Source organism: Ovis aries, chromosome 4 (genome assembly GCF_016772045.2).
Source record: "Ovis aries strain OAR_USU_Benz2616 breed Rambouillet chromosome 4, ARS-UI_Ramb_v3.0, whole genome shotgun sequence".
NCBI lineage: Eukaryota > Metazoa > Chordata > Mammalia > Artiodactyla > Bovidae > Ovis > Ovis aries.
The window spans coordinates 14,409,359-14,430,607 of record NC_056057.1 but is presented as its reverse complement, the minus strand read 5'-3'; the positions used below and the strand labels follow the sequence as shown (position 1 = coordinate 14,430,607).

Here is a 21,249-nt window from a genome sequence, read left to right as displayed (position 1 = left end):
AATGCTTGAAATTAAGTCATTCATAGAGACAAAGACTCCGAGAGAAGATAGGTAAAAAATAGGAGAAAAAAAAGAATCAATTTGTAAAGTAGACTGGGTTATATATTAGAAGGCAGAGTTCTTTATAAAGCTTGTGTTTTGCCCAGAAAAGGCAAATATGGTATAGAGACTCTAAGGTGGGAAAGGATTTTGGGTAATGAAAGCGCAGAAAACAGAAACGCTTTTGTTTCTCACCTGGTGTCTGCTGCTGCGCACGTTGGGCCCCCCATGACGGGGCTGAAGTGTATATGAGGGAGCCATAGATGTTTTTAGGCTGTGTATTTATAAGGTTTTTGTTGTAAAACTCTAATGATGTAGTTCTGGAAGACCACTTGCAGAAGAGCCTGCAAGGCAGCTGCTAAAGCGCCTAGAGAGATGGACGAAGCTCATAAAATTGAGTCGGCAGAGTCACGGCCGTTCTCGGGACTCAGAATCTGTGACCTCTGTTTTCTAAGCCAACCGTAGCTGTGGGCATCGGGAAATGGGAACAACTTAGAGGGTCTCAGTAGATGGTGCTTCTTGGATCCTTATTGGTCTTCTTGATGTGATTCGGTGGAAAGGCTCCAGCTAGAAGCTGCGACCACAGTTTGAGGCCGTGTGGTGGCGGATGAGGCTGGGTTAAGAACCTTCCAATGGAAGCAGATATCTTTTCTAGTGGCTGCATCGCAGTCACAGGGGAGTTTCACTGGAGACAAGTGGGGTTGGCCAGGGAAACCCAGGGGAGGGCAGGAGTCTCTCCAGAGTTCTGGAGAGCGGCCTATGGGGCTTCTATGTCAGTGGGCCTGAAGGCTGGGGTGGAATCTTTGGGACCAGAAAGGAAGTGCTGTCCTCCCTTGGTGTGGCTGGGACTACGTGGCTTTTGAGTGAGAATTCCAGATGACTTAGAGTCCAATGGGATGATGTGGGGGGGAACTGTCCCTGAAGAAAAGAAGTGATCAGCAGTTTCTAGAAGGGATTGTGGATCTGGCAGAGGTTCGGGTGACCTCATCAGGCTTGGGTAGTGTGGTACCAATGCAAATCCACCTTGGCTCAGCACGCTGAGGATCTCTTGTTTACTCTCTACCGCAGACAGTGCTGTGGGGGAAGAATAGGGAGCGAGGCGCCTTTGGGGGCTGTGCCAGGCACGTCTCCAGTGAGCCTGGGCTTTTTTTTTTTTGGCTTAAGTAAATTGTAGTTCATTTATTTATTTATTTAAAAGCTTTCACTTTGTATTAGCATATGGTTGATTGAGGGGCCTCCCTGGTGGCTCAGCTGTAAAAAATCTGCTTCCCATGCAGGAGATGCAGGTTCAGTCCCTGGATGAGGACGATCTGGCTGCCCACTCCAGTGTTCGTGCCTGGAGAATCCCTTGGACAGAGGAGTTAGAAAGCTGCAGTCCATGGGGTCACAAAGAGTCGGACTTAGCATGCCTAGCTGATTGACAATGAATAACTGAATCGCTTGGCTGTACACCTGGACTTGTTAGTTCCAAGAGCGGATCAGCAGCAAGCACTCTGTAAACCTATTTGGTGATTTTTTTCCTGACATTTTTCCTGACTTTTCTTCTTTATAAATATCCCAACCTCTCTGCTACACTAGTTAGGTGATTCTCCTGTAGCTCCGGGGAGGTGGAGGGAAGTTTCATTGTTCCTTTGAGATCAGATGTGCTGGTGATGGGGGAGTTGACAGCTGTGGCGAGCAGAGAGACCTAGTGGAACCGAAACCGATAAGGAAAGAGGGGTCCTGGAGGACTAAAATGAGCCCTGTTCTGGCTTATTTTATGTTTGTTTGTTTTTTTGAAAAGAGTTAAAATCAGTTCTTTTTCTGAAGTTGCTTACTGTCAGATGTTGGGGTTATAAAGATGAATTAATTATGGCTCCTGCCCTTAACTATCTCACTGTGTGTGTTTGAGTGTTTAAAAAAAAATCCACAATATAGTTGATATACATTATATAGTACATAATATGGTTGATATGCATTGTATAGTATTAATTAGCAAGAAGATGATGTGGGGCTAATTACATCTTCCTAGAGAGGGGCATTACAATTGCTGGGCAGTGGTGATGTTTGAGCTGCTGTTTATCAGATGGAGATGGTGGAGGAGGATTGTGGAGCAAAGACAGAGGAAATATAGTGCAAGCAAAAGCAAAGAACTCCAGGCGTGGAGGTGGCCTGGCTCAGAGAAGCTTGGGAGATGGTGCTAGAATGGTGGGCGGAGTGGAACTTGGCATAAAACATCTCCAGCCTAAGGCGTGTGAATTTTTTTATGCAGGCTGTTTTAGTGACATGTGGCGGTTAATGTTTTGTCTGGATGTAGAAGTCTAGGTGTAGTCAGCTTTGTTTCCAGCCTGACTGTTGGGAACCTGAGTTTTTTTCTCTGCCTGACACTTTCTGTGCTGTTTCATGTTAATAAACAGGTATGTATTTGAGTGCTTACAGTTTAAATGAAATGCCATGGAACTCTGCAGTGAGTGAGATGTGTAAAAAGGTATAAGCAACATCCGTGTCTTATTTAGAGATGTTCAGGTTTTATACAGGAGACAAAATTCATAGGCACACAGAAGGTAAAAAAAAAAAAAAGTATCTAAGTCAGCACAGTCAAGGGTCACTTGTGTGGTTAAAGCAGACGCCACAGGAAATGGGAGGAGGGAGCAGTCCCTGTTGTGGGGAGAGGTCAGAGAAGGCTCCTTGGAGTGGGGACTTGAGGAGGCTCGCGGATGCGTGGGAGCCAGGGCGGGTGGCGGGGTGGAGGGGAGGCACCCAGGGGGGCAGCGGAGGCTTCTGGGAACCAGGACCACATTGGAGGGACCACCTTGGGAGCAAACCTCCCCCAGATGGAAGGATTTTTGCTCATTCTTCAAATGTTTACTTAATTCAGCCCTGTGCGAAGGAGTCTGCCAAGTTTTACAGGTTGTGGGTGACAAAATTAGAAAGATAATTGGGAGTCTGGCATTTCTGCTAAACAATAGGAAGCCGTTGAAGGTTTTCTGAGTTCTCCAGTGACTTGGAGGATGGGTCTGAGATTGGATTGGTGCAGGAAGGCCATGGGTTAGGCAGCTGCGGGTGTAATCCCAGTGTGCAACCCTAATAACCTGGTTAGGGTTGTGCTGGCAGGAAGAATGGAGAATGGGCAAGCTGACACATTTTGAAGGACTGTTTGATTGAAAATGCGTGATCTTGTGTGATGGATGATCATGTTGCTGTTCGGTCACTCAGTCGTGTCTGACTCTGTGACGCCAGGGACTGCAGCACCCCAGGCTTCCCTGTCCTTCACCATCTCCTGGAGTTTGCTCAAACTCATGTCCATCAAGTTAGTGATGCCATCCAACCATGTCGCCCTCTGTTGTCCCCTTCTCTTCTCTGCCTTCAACATTTCCCAGCATCAGGGTCTTTCCCAATGAGTCAGCTCTTCACATCAGGTGGCCAAAGTATTGGAGCTTCAGCATCAGTCCTTCTAATGAATATTCAGGGTGGATTGATTGATCGTGAACAGGGAGTAAATATGACCACTGGATATATAGCCTGGGGGCATGGAAGTACCAGTATTAAGAATGCAGAAATTGAGGAGACAACCATTAGCTCAAGTGAGAGTGAAGGAGGTGATACTTACTGTTTAGAAGTATAGAGCTGGACGCAACTAAATGCCTTACTGTGGTGTAAGATGTGGAGGACGGGAAGACCAGACAAGGGAAGGGGGTCATATTACAAGCTGGGATAGTAATATGTAGTGAATAGCATTTGGAATTTTATGATTGTAATTCATCAACAAAAGCATAGTATATATTTTTAGAAGATTTTGTAGGGAAAATTGGAAAAATAATTTCCACTTTGAAAACCTTTTTTGCTTATGACACAACAGTTCATATTCTTTGAAAATTAAAGAAAGATGTGTATAAAGAGCTGAAACTTGTGATCCATATATATTTAAGTCTATCTGTATATATACATGTATCTATTTAAATCTATTTATATATGCATATGTCTCTGTTCCTGTTTCTCTGCCTCTGTGCATGAGTATAATTTTTTTCCTTAACAGGAGGAAAAATACTATTTGGTATTCATTTTTTCCCTCACCTAATACATTATGAATACCTTTTCCTATAATTGAAAGCATTTCTGCTTTTTTTATTGCTATGATACTCTTGTATATGGCTGTTTTACCATAATTTATCTAGCCACTCTCTATTATTGGATGTTTAGTTGTCTGCTCTGCTTTGCTATCATAACAACACTGAAATGAATAGCCCTGAGACTACATTTTTGCACATAGCTAGCATTTTCTTAGATAAATTTATAGAAGTGGAATTGTTGAAGAGTGGATTTATAACACTTCAAGGCTTTTGATTCTTGGCAGACTGCCTCTCAAGGTTGCATCAATACACATTTTTGTTGGGAGTATAGAAGTTTACATTTTTCCACATTGTGACATCAACTCAGATTGTTAAAAAAACTGAGCAGCAACAATGAAAAGCCGTTCTGACAACTCGTTGAAAAATTGTATCTTGCTTTAAATTTGTGTTTTTTATCATCAGCACTGTATTTGTTGACTATTCATGATACCTAATGACATTTAAACCATTTCATTAAAATTTACAAATTTACAGAAAATAGAGTAGTAAGTAGCCACATAACCACCACCTAATTTAAATAAGTTTTTGTCACATTAGTTTCACATATAATATTTACTGATGTATTTCAGTATAAGTTAGCTATCTCCATATAGCTCCTAATAATTTTAAGATTCCCTATTGAGAAATGGTCATAATATATGTTAGTAAATATTATATGTGGCCATAATGTATATCACTGTGCACTTAATGAAATTAATAGTAGTTCCTAAGCTGAAACTCCAGTACTTTGGCCACCTCATGCGAAGAGTTGACTCATTGGAAAAGACTCTGATGCTGGGAGGGATTGGGGGCAGGAGGAGAAGGGGACGACAGAGGATGAGATGGCTGGGAGTTGGTGATGGACAGGGAGGCCTGGCGTGCTGCGATTCATGGGGTCGCAAAGAGTCGGACATGACCGAGCACCTGAACTGAATAACATACAATATTTGATCCATTTTCAGATTCTTAAGTATAATACTTTATTCTACCCGCATAACAGGGGAAGAATGGTCAAACACAGTGATCAGGTGTGCAAAGCATTTCTCAGTGGCTGGAACACACTCAAGAAGAATTTGCCCTTCAGCCTCCAGACATGAATGGTTTGTGGCAGAAATGAAAGACTGGTGATTATGGTTCTGGCGTGTTCACAGTTGATAGACTATTTTGTTCCACCAGTAGTGGGCAGGCCAGTTAGGGCCCCTGGCTTCTGAGGATAGTGTCGTGACGCATTGCTTTCCTTTGCCACCGTATTCATTGGGTGTGGAGGTATGTCTTCCTAGTGACATTTGGTTTATTAGTCAGGGTTCTTGAGAGAAACAGAACCGGTAGGAGAGAGCTCCATCTCTAGGTACTTACCTAGTGAGGTTTATTATGAGGAATTGGCTCACACCATCCATTTTCGAGGCCGAGAAGTCCTAGGATGGTACTGTGTGCAGGCTGGAGACCCAGGAAAAGCTGTGTTGTAATTCAGTCCAAGTCCGAAGTCCTGAGAACAGGGTAGCTGATGATGTAAATCTCGGTCTGAGGGCCAGAGAAGGAAGATAGGACCCAGCTTATGCAGCGGGGCAGGGAAAAAAGGGATGAATTCTTCCCTCCATCTTTTATTCCGTTCTCAATGGATTGGGTGAAGCCCACCCATACTGGGGAGGGAAGTCCAGTTTACTGAGTCCACAGATTCAAATGCCAGTCTCATCCAGAAACACCCTCAGAAACACACCCAGAAACGGTGCTTCATCTGGGCACCTGTTGGCCAGTCAAGCTGATGCATAAAGTTAACCATCATAGTTAGTATTTTACTAGGTTATGCAAGGAATCCTAAAAGCCTTCCCATTTCATAAGTATATATGTTTAATCATATTGAACTTCCAAAAATGGTAAAGGAGAGAAGCGTCAGGTCATTTATCAAATCTATTACTGAAGAAGGATTAAATAAAAGGTGTGGTAGCTGCAAGGTATAGTCCAGTCCCCTGATAGGGACCCTCTGTTCATCAGTCTAAGGAAGAACCTTTGACATCTTTAATCAAAGTAGACTACCCAAGCCTTGGTGGGGAGCTGTTTTTTAAAACTGAGGAAAACTGTGTTTCTTGTGTCCATATTAACATGTCCTTGTATTGAAGAGATGTTTTATCACCTCTGAAAAAACAAGGCAGATAAAAGACCTGAGATTTTTTATTTGTAAACTCTATTGGGGAATAAATCAAGTGCATCAATCAGAACTGTACAGCTCCATGCATGTTCATGAAGTGAATCCATTCATGTAACCAGCATCCTTCAGTTCAGTCGCTCAGTCGTGTCCGACTCTTTGCGGCCCCGTGAATCGCAGCACGCCAGGCCTCCCTGTCCATCACCAGAAGCCCTCTGACGCCCGTTCCAGGCGATACCCACCCCTCCCGAGGGAACTAGCCATCTGACTTCTGTCACCACGTGTTAGCTTTGCCTGGCTTTCTGCTTTATATAAAATGAATAATACAATGTGTTTTCCTTTTTCTTTTTTTTATACTATATTTTCTTGAGTCTGGCCTCTTTCTCTGTTTCTTTATTGGTAAGATTCATCCCTGTTGGCACGTGTAGTCGGTGTTAGCTTATTCCACTGTGTGAGTATGCCACAATTCATTGAAACATTCTGCTGTGGACATTTGTGTTATTTTCCACTTTTTTTTTGCTATCCAAAATAATGCTACTGGGGGGTGGTGTCCGCTTAGAGCTGTGGCACAGCCCCCTCCGGCCCCAGTCCCATCCAGCCTCTAACAAGGTTCATACATGGGGGAAAAAGTGAAACCCGCACAGAAATGCAGCCCTAGACCCTCAGGCCCTGGCCACGCCCCAGACCAAGGCAGAGAGTGCTGTCATACCCAGGAGAACGCAGCTCCCACCCCCAGGAGGGCAGTGATGGCCCCTGAGCAGAGGAGACGGCCGCTTGCACCTGGCTGGGCCCCGGCCGCACCTCCTCCCAGCGCGGTGGCTGCCAGCGCACCCTGGGGAAGACGCAGCTCGTGCCCACTTTTGTTTCTCCTGCCAGAGCTGCTGGGAATGCTCCAAGGACATGCTTTCAAGGGCAGGTAGATTCTCACCTAGTTTCATAAAGACAGAGAATGTTAGACAGAATGAGAAGACAGGAATATATTTCAAATGAAAGAATAAGGAAAAAAACAAACCCTGGGAAAAAACCCTAATGAAACACAGATAAGTAATTTACCTGATAGAAGAGTTCAAAGCACTGGTGATAAGAATCCTAATTGAACTGGGGAAGAATCGAGGAACACTGAGGATTTTTGTGAAGAGCTAGATAATGTTGGAAAAGTGCTGACGGCACTGAGGAATACGGTAACTGAGATGAAAAATACACTGGAGGATGTGAACAAGAGATAGGGTGACAAAGAATACATCAGTGATCTGGAAGCTAGAGTAATGCAAACTGCCCAGTAAGAACTACACCCCCCCCCAAAAAAAAAATTCTAAAAATTGAGGCTAGTTAAAGGGACTTACGGGACAACCTCACAGGTACTAACATTTGCATGATAGTGGTCCCAGAAAAGAAAGGGGGCGCTAGTGGTGAAGAACCCACCTGCCAGTGCAGGGTACGTAAGAGACGTGGGGTCGATCCCTGGGTCAGGAAGATCCCCTGGAGGAGGGATGGCAACCCACTCCCGTATTCTTGCCTGGAACCTCCCATGGACAGAGGAGCCGGGCGGGCTAGGGTCCATGCGGTCAGAAAGAGCCCGACACAACTGAAGCGACTTAGCACAGCACAGAAAGAGAAAAAAGTAGAAAATGTATTTGACAAAATTATGGCTGAGAACTTCCCAAACCTGGAGGAGGAAACAGATATCCAGGTACAGGAGGCACCAGAGGGTTCCAAACAAGGTGAACCCAAAGAGACCCACGCCAAGATAGATCACAATCAAAATAGAAAAAATAAAGAATTTTAAATGCAGCAGGAAAAAAAACAAAGCACATCCAAGGGAACCCCCATAAGGTTATCAGTTGATTTTTCTGCAGAAACTTTGCAGGCCAGAAGAGAATGGCATGCTACTTTTAAAGTGTTAACAGGGAAAAGCCTACCACCCAGGATACTCTATCTAGCAAGATTATCATTCAGAATTGAAGAACAAGCAAAGAGGTCAGACAGGCAGAAACTGAGTTCATTAATACTAAACTGATCTTACAAAAGGTGTTAAAGGGTCATCTGAAAGTGAAAAAGTAAAAGTTCCAATGAGAAATAATAAATTATGGGAAGGGAAAAATCCCTCTGGTGTAAAATTGCTGGGTCTGTCCTTACATGTACGTTCAGTTACAGTAGACATTGCCAAGCAGTTTTCTGAAGCGGTTTGCCAGTTGCATTTGCTCCATATTTTGCCAACATTGGTTTTTTTCTTTTTAATTATCTTGTGTATGAGTAGTGGTATTATTACATTGTAGTTTTATTTTGCCTTTTCAGTGGAAATTTCTCTTTTAGGGGTTGGGAGCTTGATAATGATTCTGAAGATCATTTGGGGAAAACCAAGAGAGTGATTAGTCTTGTAAGAAGACTTGTAAGAAAAAAAGTAATGAGATGCGTTCTTCTTTTGTTTATTCGTGCATTTATTTATTTTTGGCTGCACTGGGTCTCCATTGCTTTGCCAGAGCTTTCTCCAGTGGAGGCGAGCGGGGACTCCTCTTCCTGGCGGTCCTCAGACTTCTCACTGCAGTGGCTTTCCTTGTTGCGGAGCATGGGCCCTGGGCGCCTGGACTTCAGTAGGTGCGGCACAGGGGCCCATTAGGTGCAGCTCTAGGGCTCTGCAGCGCTGGTTCAGTAGTTGTGGCGCATGGCTTAGTTGTTCGGGGCATATGGGATCTTCCCAGATCAGGAGTCGGACCCCGCACTGGCAGCGGATTCTGTGCCACCAGGGAAGTCAGGTACTGCAATGCTTTTTTTTTACTCCACATTCGTCAGATGTTTATTGAACATGTTGCCTATCTACCAGGGAACAGTCTAGAGCTCGAGGATACGCAACAGTGAGAAAGGGGAAAAGAAATTCTGTCCTGGCAGAGCTTTCCCTCTAGTTATGGCAATTAAGGTGCAAGTAATCTTGCAAGAGCAGATGGGTCAGTTGCCAAGGTTAGTCCTGAAACATTGCCCGCTGCGGTGAAGACAGGAGCTGTCAGCTCATCCTGGCATTCCTCCCATGGAGTTGGGTCTGAGTACATCTTCACTTAGGAAGGCATTGCCCACCAGAAGTGTGTAGGAGATGGACTTCCTTGCCAAGCCATTCCCTTGTGACCATATGCTGACTTTTGAGAGCATTTGTGTATCTGCCTGCGTAGGGCTGGTTGCATCATGCGGGATGTCCTTTGTTGTGGTGCACAGGCTCTCTAGTTGTGACATGTTGGCTTAGTTGCTGTGTGACATATGGGATCTTAGTTCCCCTACCAGGGATCGAACCTGCATCTCTTGCATTGCAAGGTGGATTCTTAACCACTGGACCACCAGGGAGGTCCCAACCATATGATAATTTAGCCTATGGCATCCATTTAGGGAAGGGAGAATGATTTGATGTGCGGGCTCCTAGGACAGCCAAGAGTTGTTTAGTTGCTCAGTTGTGTCCGGCTCTTCATGGCCCCATGGACTGTAGCCTTCCAGGCTCCTCTGTCTGTGGGATTCTCCAGGCAAGAGCACTGGAGTGGGTTGCCGTTCCTTTCTCCAGGGGATCTTCCCTTCCGAGAGACAACCAAGAGAGTAAGTGGAAGAGACTCAAGTTGGAAGATCCTTACTTCAAACCACATCGAAAACAAAGTACCAATAATGTATTGAAACTTAAAGGGAAAAGCGAAACCTATTCAAAACAGGCTAAGAGAAAATGTGGGTGAGTATATAGTCTTGTGATGAAGAATTATAATAGCTTCTAAACTTAGAAGTAGTGGAAGAAATTATAAAGCAGATAAAAGTCGACAGACTCAATTATATAAAAATATCAAGCTATTTGCAGCAAATATGATAGACAAAGGGGGAAAGGGCATGTTCTCATGCTGTTGGTTGGGAGTATAATTGGTACAGTCCTTTCTGGAGAGCAGTGTGATAAGTATCAAGAGCCTTAAAGATCCTCTCCCTTGACTCAACACTTTCTCCTCTGGGAGTCTAGCCTTTGAAAACTGCCAGGAATTTGGACAGATGTCATATGCAAAGCTGGTTACTTTAGCTTTAAAAAAAAAATAAGAAAAATTGGAGATAATCCAGTAATAATAATGTCTACTGGTGAGAGGAGAGTTAAATTGTGTTTTTAAATAAGTGAATTATTCACTACTATAAGCAAACATAGGTATAATTCTAAATCATAGGATTGCTGTAATTAACAGTGACATTTCCTTTATATTTCAGTCCTGTTTTGCCTCAGTTAGGAAAATAAATTATAATTCTTCCACGTTTGCAAAAAGCCAAATTCAATACGAACTAAAGAATAGTATGATTATTGGGCCATCTTTGAGCTTTTCTTTTGTACTGTGCAAAAAATTGTTAAATAAAACCCAGTAATCTAGCACATTTCAGTTCAGTTCAGTCGCTTACTGCTTGGAAGGAAAGTTATGACCAACCTAGACCGCATGTTAAAAAGAGAGATATTACTTTGCCATCAAAGGTCCGTCTCGTCAAAGCTCTGGTTTTTCCAGTAGTCATGTTTGGATGTGAGAGTTGGATTGTAAAGAAAGCTGAGCGATGAAGAATTGATGCTTTTGAACTGTGGTCTTGGAGAAGACTCTTGAGAGTCCCTTGGACTGCAAGGAGATTCAACCAGTCCATCCTAAAGGAGATCAGTCCTGGGTGTTCACTGGAAGCTGAAACTCCAATATTTTGGCCACCTAATGCGAAGAGTTGACTCATTGGAAAAGACCCTGATGCTGGGAAAGACTGAGGGCAGGAGGAGAACGGAACAACAGAGGATGAGATGGTTGGATGGAATCACCGACTCGATGGACATGGGTTTGGAGGGACTCCAGGAGTTGGTGATGGACAAGGAGGCCTGGCATGCTGCAGTTCATGGGGTCGCAAAGAGTCGGACACGACTGAGCGACTGAACAGAAATGTGCTAGATTATTGGTTTTTATTTAACATTTTATTTATAAGATGCCTATTGTGTGTATGGGATTGTGCCTAGTGTATTTCGTGACCATTCATTTATTTCCAGCATCACCTTAAGAGCAGGTAGTGTCCTTATCCCCATTTTACAGGTGAGGAGCCAGAGTCCCAGAAAGCTTTAGTTACTTACCTGAGGTCCTTTAGAGGCAGAAGCAGAGCTGCCTGCATCCCAGACCTGAGAGACTCCAAAGCCTGTAGCTGAGTATCTACTCAAGAGCCGATCCTGCTTTGGAATGACTAAAATGTAGAAAGAACAAGTGACTTTTTTTTTTTTTAAGATTTATTCATGTACTTATGGATGTGCTGGGTCTTCATTGCAGCGAGCAGAAGCTGCTCTCTGGTTGGGGCCCGGGGCTTCTCACCGGATGGCCCCTGTTGTTGTGGAGCGCAGGCGGCAGCTGTGTGAGCTTCAGTAGCTGATGCTCCTGGGCCCAGCAGCTGGGCCTCGCGGGCTCTGCAGCGCTGGCTCCAGAGTCGTGGTGCACAAACTTAGTTGCCCGCATCGGATGGGCTCTTCCTGAAGCAGGGATGGAACCCAATTAGGGTTAGTGTTAGGCAGGCAGATTCTTTATTTGTAATGTATTTATTTTTAATTGGAAGATAATTGCTTCGCAGTATTTTATTGGTTTTTACCATACGTCAGCATGCATCAGCCATAGGTAGACGTGTGTCCTCTCCCCCTTGAACCTGCCTTCCACCCCATCCCCTCCCTTTCGGTTGTCACAGAGCACCAGATTTGAGCTCCCTGCGTCATCCAGCACGTTTCTACTGGCCATCTGAGTTTACATATGGTAATGTGTATGTCGGCAATCCACTCTCTCAGTTCCTTCCACCCTGCCCGTCCCCTTCTTTGTCCAGAAGTCTGTTCTCTCCACTGTTCATGGGGTTCTCTCCACTGTTCATGGGGTTCTCTGTGTCCATCCTGTGACTGTTCTCTATGTCTGCGTCTCCGGGAAGCCCACACGTGACTTGCAAAAGCAGTTTTAATTGGGTCTGACTGTCATTGCACCCCTGTTCACCGTGCTCCCCCATCACGGCGGCTTCTGCCACCCAGCTAGTCCTGTTCTTCTTGTAGCTTGAGGTCCCCATCTCCCCACCACAAAACACTGTTTGATCCCAAAGATCAAGAGCCCCTCTCCTGCTCTGTAAGTATCTGTGTGACCCCAAGTTGTTCCTCAGCATTTCTCACAGCCCCCCACCTCTACAGAACAGTAATGTGCAGGTTCCATGTTGTGAACGGGGGGAAGGCTGTGAAAAAGCATCGCACACTGCCTTGTTCTCACTCACTCACTCTCTTCTGGAATGGAGAGGACATTAACCATAGCAGCATTTCTTTTTTATTTTTATTTTTCCAGGAACTCTCTCATTGTTTATTCACCAATCAATATCTCTTTAGGACTTACTACGTTAGGCATTTTGAGAAGATGGAACTGAAATAAATGCACATTTTCCTCTTTCATGATACCCTTTGTTCCCATTTTCAGGTGGAAAGGAACTGATAGCTCTTCCTTTATTCGCTGTAACGACTTAACGCAGAAGGACGATCCAAACGTACATAGTAAAGGAATAAAGGACACAAGTTCTTTTTTTTAAATTTTGTTGTTCAGTCGCTCAGTCATTTCCAACTCTTTGTGACCCCATGGACTGCAGCACACCTGGCTTCCCTGTCCTTCACCATCTCCTGGAACTTGCTCAAACTCATGTCCATTGAGTCCATGATGCCGTCCAACCATCTCATCCTCTGTTACCCCCTTCTCCTGCCCTCAATCTTTTCCAGCATCAGGGTCTTTTCTGATGAGTCAGCTCTTCACATTAGGTGCCCAAAATATTGGAGCTTCAGCATCAGTCCTTCCAATGAATATTCAGGACTGATTTCATTTAAGACTGACTGGTTTGATCTCCTTGCAGTCCAAGGGACTCTCAAGAGTCTTCTCCAATACCGCAGTTCAAAAGCATCAAGTCTTCGGGGCTTAGCCTTAATGGTTAAGGTCTTTTTAAAAATAGGGGCCGAATTTCTTCTTTGGCTCAAGTGAAAAAAAAAGATGTAATTTTTAGTTAGCTCTGGAGTAAAAGCAGAATGAAGACCTTGAAGTCAGGTGTACTTGGATTTCAATATTGTTTCTACCCCTGCCTATGTGGGTGAATTAGTTTACCATTCAAGATTTAGCCACTGCATCTCTAAAATGTGGATGTGAACACCTACTTTGTAGAGCGGTTGCGTAATACTAATGGGATATTGAATGTAAACACCTAACACTGTGCTCCACGCTTCTATGCATTCATAGCAGCGTTTCTTACCGTCTTCCATGAAGTCTTACAGAAGCCTTGCTGTTAACAATTTGCTCTCTAGTTTCTCCTCTTTGACATTCCTTTTCTTCTTTTCCATCACTGATGCTTTCAAAACAGGAAAAGGGGCAAAAGAATGAGGTTGTTTTCATTCATGATTTCATAATACTTTTTTTTTTTTTTAAGAAAACTGTATGTCTTTGCTAAAGAACAAGATATAGTTTGTCTTTCCAAATTTCTGTCAACATGGGTTTCTCACCCTCAGCACGATTGACATTTGGTCTGGATGACTCTAATTGGGTTGGGGGGTAGGGGGTGGGCATACTGCCTGTTTATTGGGGATATTTAGCTGCATCCCTGGCCTGTCCCAAGTAGATACCAGTTTCTACTTCTGCCCTCTGTGGGGAAAAGTGAAAACAGGCTGCTCAGAGCTAGAGAAGTTCAGCCAAGAAAGGCAGGTATTATAACGGAGATGGCCTACTGGGGACTTTGGTGTTTGTAAGCTGGACAGTCAGGCTGAGAACCTCTGGTATAAAGATAAAACTTGGCAAACTCAATGTCTTTTTGCTTTTTACTTGGAGTGATGGGAAATAATTGTCCTTGTAATAGTATATTGTCATATCAGGTATTATATCCATTGAATACTTTCAGCTTTTTTCACGTATTGATCTGATTATATACATTTGAGAATAAAATATATTTTCTTTTTTTAAACAGTATGCAAGCATTGAAAAAAATGGTGAATTTTTCATGTCTCCCAATGACTTCGTCACCCGATATTTGAACATTTTTGGAGAAAGCCAGCCTAATCCGAAGACTGTGGAACTTTTAAGTGGTGTGGTGGATCAGACTAAAGATGGGTATGTTTGCTTTTGATTATCTCATTTAGTTTTTGTTTTGTTTGAAACAGCTTTCTGTTTGTTTAATGATTAGGAAGCCAATGTCCTACATTTTTTCTCCCTATTACAGTTAATGCATTATTTTAGAAATGGTGCCCTGAACAGTTCCTTCAGTGTTCTTATCCCAGTTGGGGATTCTATATCTGGACTTCTTGACATAGTTTAAACAACTATTTATAATTTCACAGCTATTGTAGTTGAGTGGTGTGAAGATGCGCTTGAGTGTGTGTAGTATATTTTAAGTTTTAAGGCAACTGTAAAAATTACAAATGTATAAGTCTGTGAACCTAACTTTTCTATAATCTTTCTGCTCAAGGAACTTTTAAACGTCCCATATGATTAAATGCTATAAATCTGACAGACAGAATAATGATTCCAAATCCCCAAGAAAGGCATTCTGCCCAAGTGGGAAGAGAAACATGGAACCACCTAAACTTAAATAGGACACTTTGCAAAATGCCTTTTTTTTTTTCTTTTACCAATATTTTCTGTTTACATTTTAAAAAGTGAGTCATTCTTAAGTTGTGTAAGAATGCAGTTGATTTTTACCATAAGTGCAGAATTTTGGGCTCCAAAATATCACCAATATTTCCTAATAACCAAATATAATCTGTCAGAACTAGCCTTTTCTGTGTAAACTGTAGTGAACCCAGCTGTCTGCCCTCGCCACTTGCCACACTCCCCTCTCATAGATTAGTGACTGGCCTTTCTGGGGTGTTCTTCTGTTCTGAGTGTCCTCTTTTGGTCTTGTGTTTGTTTTTTTCATATGCATGGGTTTGAGATACAACCAAAGAAAACTCCCTGATGTACTGTGAATGCTGTCAGTCTTCCCAGTACTTCTCCTTACTTGCTTATACATCTGTTGTTCCATCGTGCAGGAAGGCAACTCCCTCTAAAGTAAAAGTCTTGCAGATGGGAAGCAAGTGGGGAGGAAATTGGCAATTATACTTCCTGTCATAGGCTGGCAGATTGCTAGATTATACCTTCCCTGTTCCAGTGGTGGCTACTTGTGTTTTCCACAACTTGTGTAATCCCTCCCAAGGTGGGATTCTTTGCTTTGGAGGAAAATATCATTTAGGAGCAGCTGTTTCTTCCCTCACAGGGCCTGTCTGTGGAGGTGCAGGGAGAGAGGGGGAGATATATTTCACACTAGTCCATTCAGGCTAAACAGCTGCACAGAACATAGCTTTATTCTAGCAAACATTTTGGTGGTGGTGGTTGCGGGGGAGGCAGATTGGATTGCTTCCACATCTTCTGTGCTTATAAGGTGCGGAAGAAATGTGACCAAGTTCACATGCAGTATGAATTAGCTGACTCAATGTTTAAGATCAATTTTTTTTTTCTTTTTCTTTTTTTTGTGCTTTATTTTATTTTATTTTTTAGTTTTTTATTTTTTAAATTTTAATATCTTTAATTCTTACATGAGTAACAATTTTTTTAAGCTATAGAAAATGGAAGGAATTCAGTGAATGTCTAATAGATACCCTTCATCTGGATTGATTGTTAACATTTTTAAAACCTGTGTGCCTTTTTAAAATTTGTTTTAACACACACATACTTTTTACACATCACACACATAATTTCCTCTTTTGGCTGGACCAGTTAACTATAAATTGCAGACATCAAGATACTTCAGTGTTTAACTTTGAATAAGAGTATTCTTCTTAACCATTATCATACTTAGGAAGATTAACAATCATGTGAAATATCTAATATTCAGTAGATTAGCAATCATGTGAAATATTTAATATCCAGTCAATTTTAAATACGCTAGATCTCTCCACTCACCTCTCCCCAACCTCAAATGCTCTATTGCCTTTTGTTTTTCAAATCCAGCATCTAATCAGGTTTCCTGTATTATATTTAGTTGCTGTATATCTTCTAATCTAGAACAGACCCTTGCCTTTTTTTTTTTTAACCGCTGATCAAGTTGAGTGATATTTTTACTTAAAAAAATCAAGCCACTGTTAAAAAAAAAAAAAAAGAGGCAAATAAAACTGATTTTCCAATCATTTGAAAAGCATAGTGCTTATTTGTCCAAAACAGACTCAAACGTAAATGCTACCATTATCATCTCTAAACTTCTGCAATAAAATTAGCATTCATATATACACATATATACGTTTTTTAATATATAAAATAGTACTGTATCTTGCAGTCAACAGGAGAAAGAACAACACATCCTTGTTTTATTATTCTATCATGACTTCCAACCCAGGCCCAGTTATTTTGTGGAAAGTTCCTCGTTCTGGACTTGTCTGGTTGTTTCCTTATGACTTGGATTCACGATCAATTTTGGGGTGCAGGTTAGGAGAGATCCTACTATCTTGTCCCAGCACTGATGATAACTCAGTTTGATCACTTGGTTCAGATGGTGTCCACCAGATATTTCCATTCTACAGAACCACTTTTGTTTTGTAATTAGGAAGTAGGCACTTTCAGAAGATGGGAATATCCTGTTTCACAGCAGCCTTTCACCCAGTAGTTTAGGCATCCATGGTGACCCTTTTCTGGGTCAGCTATTACATCCATAGGGACCCTTTTGTGGACCAGGCATTACATCCATGGTGACCCTTTTCTGGATGAGGCATTACATTGGTGTTTGAAAAAACAGTGATTTTTCTGACTTTTTATTTCTCATTTATTGCCTAGAATTCTTTGGTAAGGAAAAGCTTTCGTCCCTCCACGCCCTTTTCTTTCTCTGTTAATTTTTGTATCAGTGTAAACTCATGGATTTATTTACACTGAAGTCAATGTATTAGAATCTATCACTAAATTCTCTGAATTACTCAGATTGTCCCGATGTGGTCAGCGCGAGTCCCTTCAAGCTGGCTCCTGGACCCTCAGCCTTTGAGTGTTCCTTGCTTTTGGTAAATACGGTGTGCTCGGCTGGCTTTGGATTTGTCCTGCCCTTGTCCAGGAGATCTTTTCTCAAAGAAAGGCTGAGGTTCCTCCTGGCTGGGACTGGTGCTTGGGGACATGAAGCTGGGCACGAACTCATTGCTCCTGGACTGTTCTGCCTCCCTGAGATTTCAGTGGAAAGAGCTGGGAAAATATACTTCAAAAAAAAAATCAAAAGTTCATAATGATAGTTCCAATTTAAATTTAACCTCACAGGAATTTCCCTTCTTTTGTGTTTGTATCTTTTTAGGGGAACATTTTGATTCCTAGTTACATGAATGTGTTTACAGTCATTAATTTTATGTGATTGTAGTATCTGCTAATGTACTTGGCTTCCTTTTCATCCCACCCCTATTAACACACTGGCTTTTCCTATTTCTTTTTACATATACTCTTCAAAAAATATAACCTTAAATTCATTACATGCCAACAATGTAACATACATTTTCTGTATATAATGTAATATAACATGTATTTTCTCATGTGCTTATAACAGATTCCTGGCTTTCTTTCCCTAGTTTCCCAGATGAGAACTAAGGGATCAAGCAATCTGCTGCCTAAAGGTACCCAGGCCTGTCTGGCTCTAGTCCTGGGCCTTTCTGCTGTTCAGAGCGGCCTCTTCTCTCATCATCTCACAGTTCTCTTTGACTTGACATTTTCTTTCTGATTTTGTATTATCTTAAATGTTGGCATTTGACTGTGGCAAGGAAAATCTTCGATGGTCTCAATCCTTTACCCTATGACTAATTTTTTCTTTTCTTCTCCTTTCTTCCTTTTCAGTGTTAACAGTGACTAGTTCAGTTTCAATAGGGAAAACAACCACCCATAACCATCTCAGCTTGCCGCAGTATTTTGAATTTTTCAGTATATTCTATGACTTATGCTGCATCAATATTTTCCAAAATTTGAATTCATTTTTGTTTTAATTCTCTTTTATAATCTTTCTGTCTTTACTAGTTTTCATATTTCCATATACTGTTCATATGAACAGTGTTAGATAGCTTCATCATTTTCTATTAGACTAATAGACCATACTTTATGAAATCACGCCCTTACAGAGTTATTTCAGTTTCTCCTTTTCTATAATCGATACTACTGGACTGAATATATTCATGTATATGGCATTTTCCCCTTCTGTTTAATTTGTTGTTGTTCAGTTGCTAAGTCATGTTGGACTCTTTGGTACTTCATGAACTGCAGCACGCCAGGCTTCCCTGTCCTTCACTATCTCCTGGAGTTTGCTCAAACTCATGTCCATTGAGTCAGTGATGCCATCCAACCATCTCATCCTCTGTCTCCCCCTTCTCCTCTTGCTCTCAATCTTTCACAGCATCAGGGTCTTTTCCAATGAGTCGGCTCTCCGCATCAGGTGGCCAAAGTATTGGAGCTTCAGCTTCAACATCAGTCCTTCCAATGACTATTCATGGTTGATTTCCTTTAGGATTGACTGGTGATCTCCTTGCTATCCAAGGGACTCTCCAACACTGTAGTTCAGAAGCATCAATTCTTCAGTGCTTAGCTTTCTTTATAGTCCAACTCTCACATCCATACATGACTACTGGAAAAACCATAGCTTTGACTATACAGACCTTTGTTGGCAAAGTGATATCTCTGCTTTTGAATACACCGTCTAGGTTTGTCATAGCTTTTCTTCCAAGGAGCAGGTGTCTTTTAATCTTGTGGCTGCAGTCACCATCTGTGTTGATTATGGAGCCCAGGAAAATGAAGTCTGACACTGTTTGCACATTTTCCCCATCTATTTGCCATGAAGTTGATGGTACCAGATGCCGTGATCTCCGTTTTTTGAATGCTGAGTTTTAAGCAAGCTTTTTCACTCTCCTCTTTCATCTTTATCAAGAGGCTCTTTTAGTTCCCCTTTGCTTCCTGCCATTAATGTGGTATCTGTTTAATCACTTCCTTAGATTTAACAGAGGGATTCCTGGGTCTAAGGGTAGGAATATTTTATAGTTGTGATATGTATTGTTACAGTTCTTTCCAAAAGGACTGAACTGAACAAGAACTTGTCTGGTATTTAAGCTGATTGAGCTTGTAGCAAAGGACCAGGGTTCAAGATCCATTCACATGTGCCCGTGCCGCTTTCCCTCACCCTAACCCCAGCCCGCAGCTGGCTCCACAGTATTCACTTCACAAATGGTCTAGCTGTAGGCCCCTTCTCAGTGTGAAGTGGTGGATGCCTGCATTCCCCGTTCCTTTCCCTTTCTTTAGAATCATAGCATCTGTCAGGTTCACCAGTCACACACCATCCTCCTAAATCAAGTACTATTCCTTGAAAGAATTACACGACAGAAGCTACACGGTGGCCCACAGAAGCGCAGCACACCCAGGGCAGCCAGGGAGCGCTGAAGGGGGTGCCGCTCCCCTAGCCTGATTCTCTGGGGTCTGAGCGCCTGGCTTGACTGACCGGAGGGAATATTAGTGCACAACTTTATTAAAATGTCAAAAGCTGTTTATAGATGGGCAACTTTAGGATTTAAAACCAATGACAGCTGTGGTGGTCCAGACGTCATGGAGACGTGAAACACTCCTTTTCAGTTAATTATGGGTCCTCTAGCCGTGGTCTCCTGAGTCCAAGCGCCAGGCCCTGCACATTTTACCACCTCCAGTGTCTAGCCCAATATCTGGCCTCCATTTCACATCGATTGGTTGGCTCAGCTTAGGTAAACCTACTAAGATTTTTGCCCCTTCTTGTTACAAAAGTCCAAGAGTAGTGGGAAATGGAAGATCTGGTTCAAATCCTAGGTTACTCATTGTTGGAAGCTGACATATGGCCCCCGAAGATATCAAGATAGCGATCCCAGAGTTTGGAAATGTGACGTTTTGGGAAAAGTGTCTTTGCAGATGTGGCTAAATTGGGGCTGTTGAGGAGATGACCCTGGATTACCTGTGCTTTAAATGCCATCATAAGCAGCCACATGAGAGGCAGAGAGAGATATGATATAATACTTGCAGAGGCACGTGGCATTGTGACCACAGAGGCTGAGAGTGGAGTGATCGGGTCACAGCCAGGGGACATCTGGGGCCACCAGAAGATGGAGGTGGCAAGGAGTGGTTCTTCCCTGTGGAATCTCCCTTTGGATGGAGAATGGCTTTGCTGACACCTTGATTTCAGATAACTGGTCTCCAGGACTGTGATGGAGATGAATTCCTGCTGTGCTAAGCCACCCCTTTGTGGTCATTGATATAGCAGCCCTGGGAAATGAGTCCCCTTACAGAGCCATTTTCTTTGGGGGATTAGAAGGCGTTTTATTGTTGTTCAGCCGCTAAGTTGTGTCCGACTCTCGGCAACTCGATGAACTGCAGCATGCCAGGCTTCTCTGTCCTTCACTGTCTGTGAGTTTGCTCAGACTCATGTCCATTGAGTCTGTGATGCCTTCCAACCATCTCATCTTCTGTCGTCCCCTTCTTCTCCTGCCTTCTATCTTTCCCAGCATCAGGGTCTTTTCCAATGAGTCGGCTCTCCGCATCAGGTGGCCAAAGTATTGGATCTTCGGCATCAGTCCTTCCACTGAATATTCAGGATTTCCTTTAGTATTGACTGGTTTGGTTCCCTTGCAGTCCAAGGGACTCTCGAGTCTTCTCCAGCACCACAGTTGGAAAGCGTCAGTTCTTTGGTGCTCAGCCTTCTTTATGGTCCAGCTCTCACCTTGGTACATGACCATTGGAAAAACCATAGCTTTGACTATATGGACCTTTGTCGGCAAAGTAATGTCTCTGCTTTTCAATACGCTGTCTAGGTTTGTCATAGCTTTTCTTCCAAGGAGAAAGTGTCTTTTAATTTCATGGCTGTAATCACCATCTGCAGTGATTTTGGAGCCCAAGAAAAGAAAGTCTGTCACTGTTTTCATTGTTTCCCCATCTATTTGCCATGAAGTGATGGGACTGGATGCCATGATCTTCATTTTTTGTA

The 21,249-nt window shown here is 42.8% G+C and overlaps 1 protein-coding gene across 3 annotated transcripts in view; it reads left to right on the top strand.

Annotated features, from left to right (window-relative positions):
- Positions 1–21,249, top strand: part of SLC25A13 (solute carrier family 25 member 13) — a 230,810-nt gene that overhangs the window by 32,990 nt on the left and 176,571 nt on the right. For all 3 annotated transcript variants that reach the window (XM_012176365.5, XM_004007743.6, XM_060414491.1), the window contains exon 3: positions 14,239–14,381. In XM_012176365.5, coding sequence (XP_012031755.1) covers positions 14,239–14,381 — 143 coding nt within the window. The remainder of the gene's footprint in view (positions 1–14,238; positions 14,382–21,249) is intronic.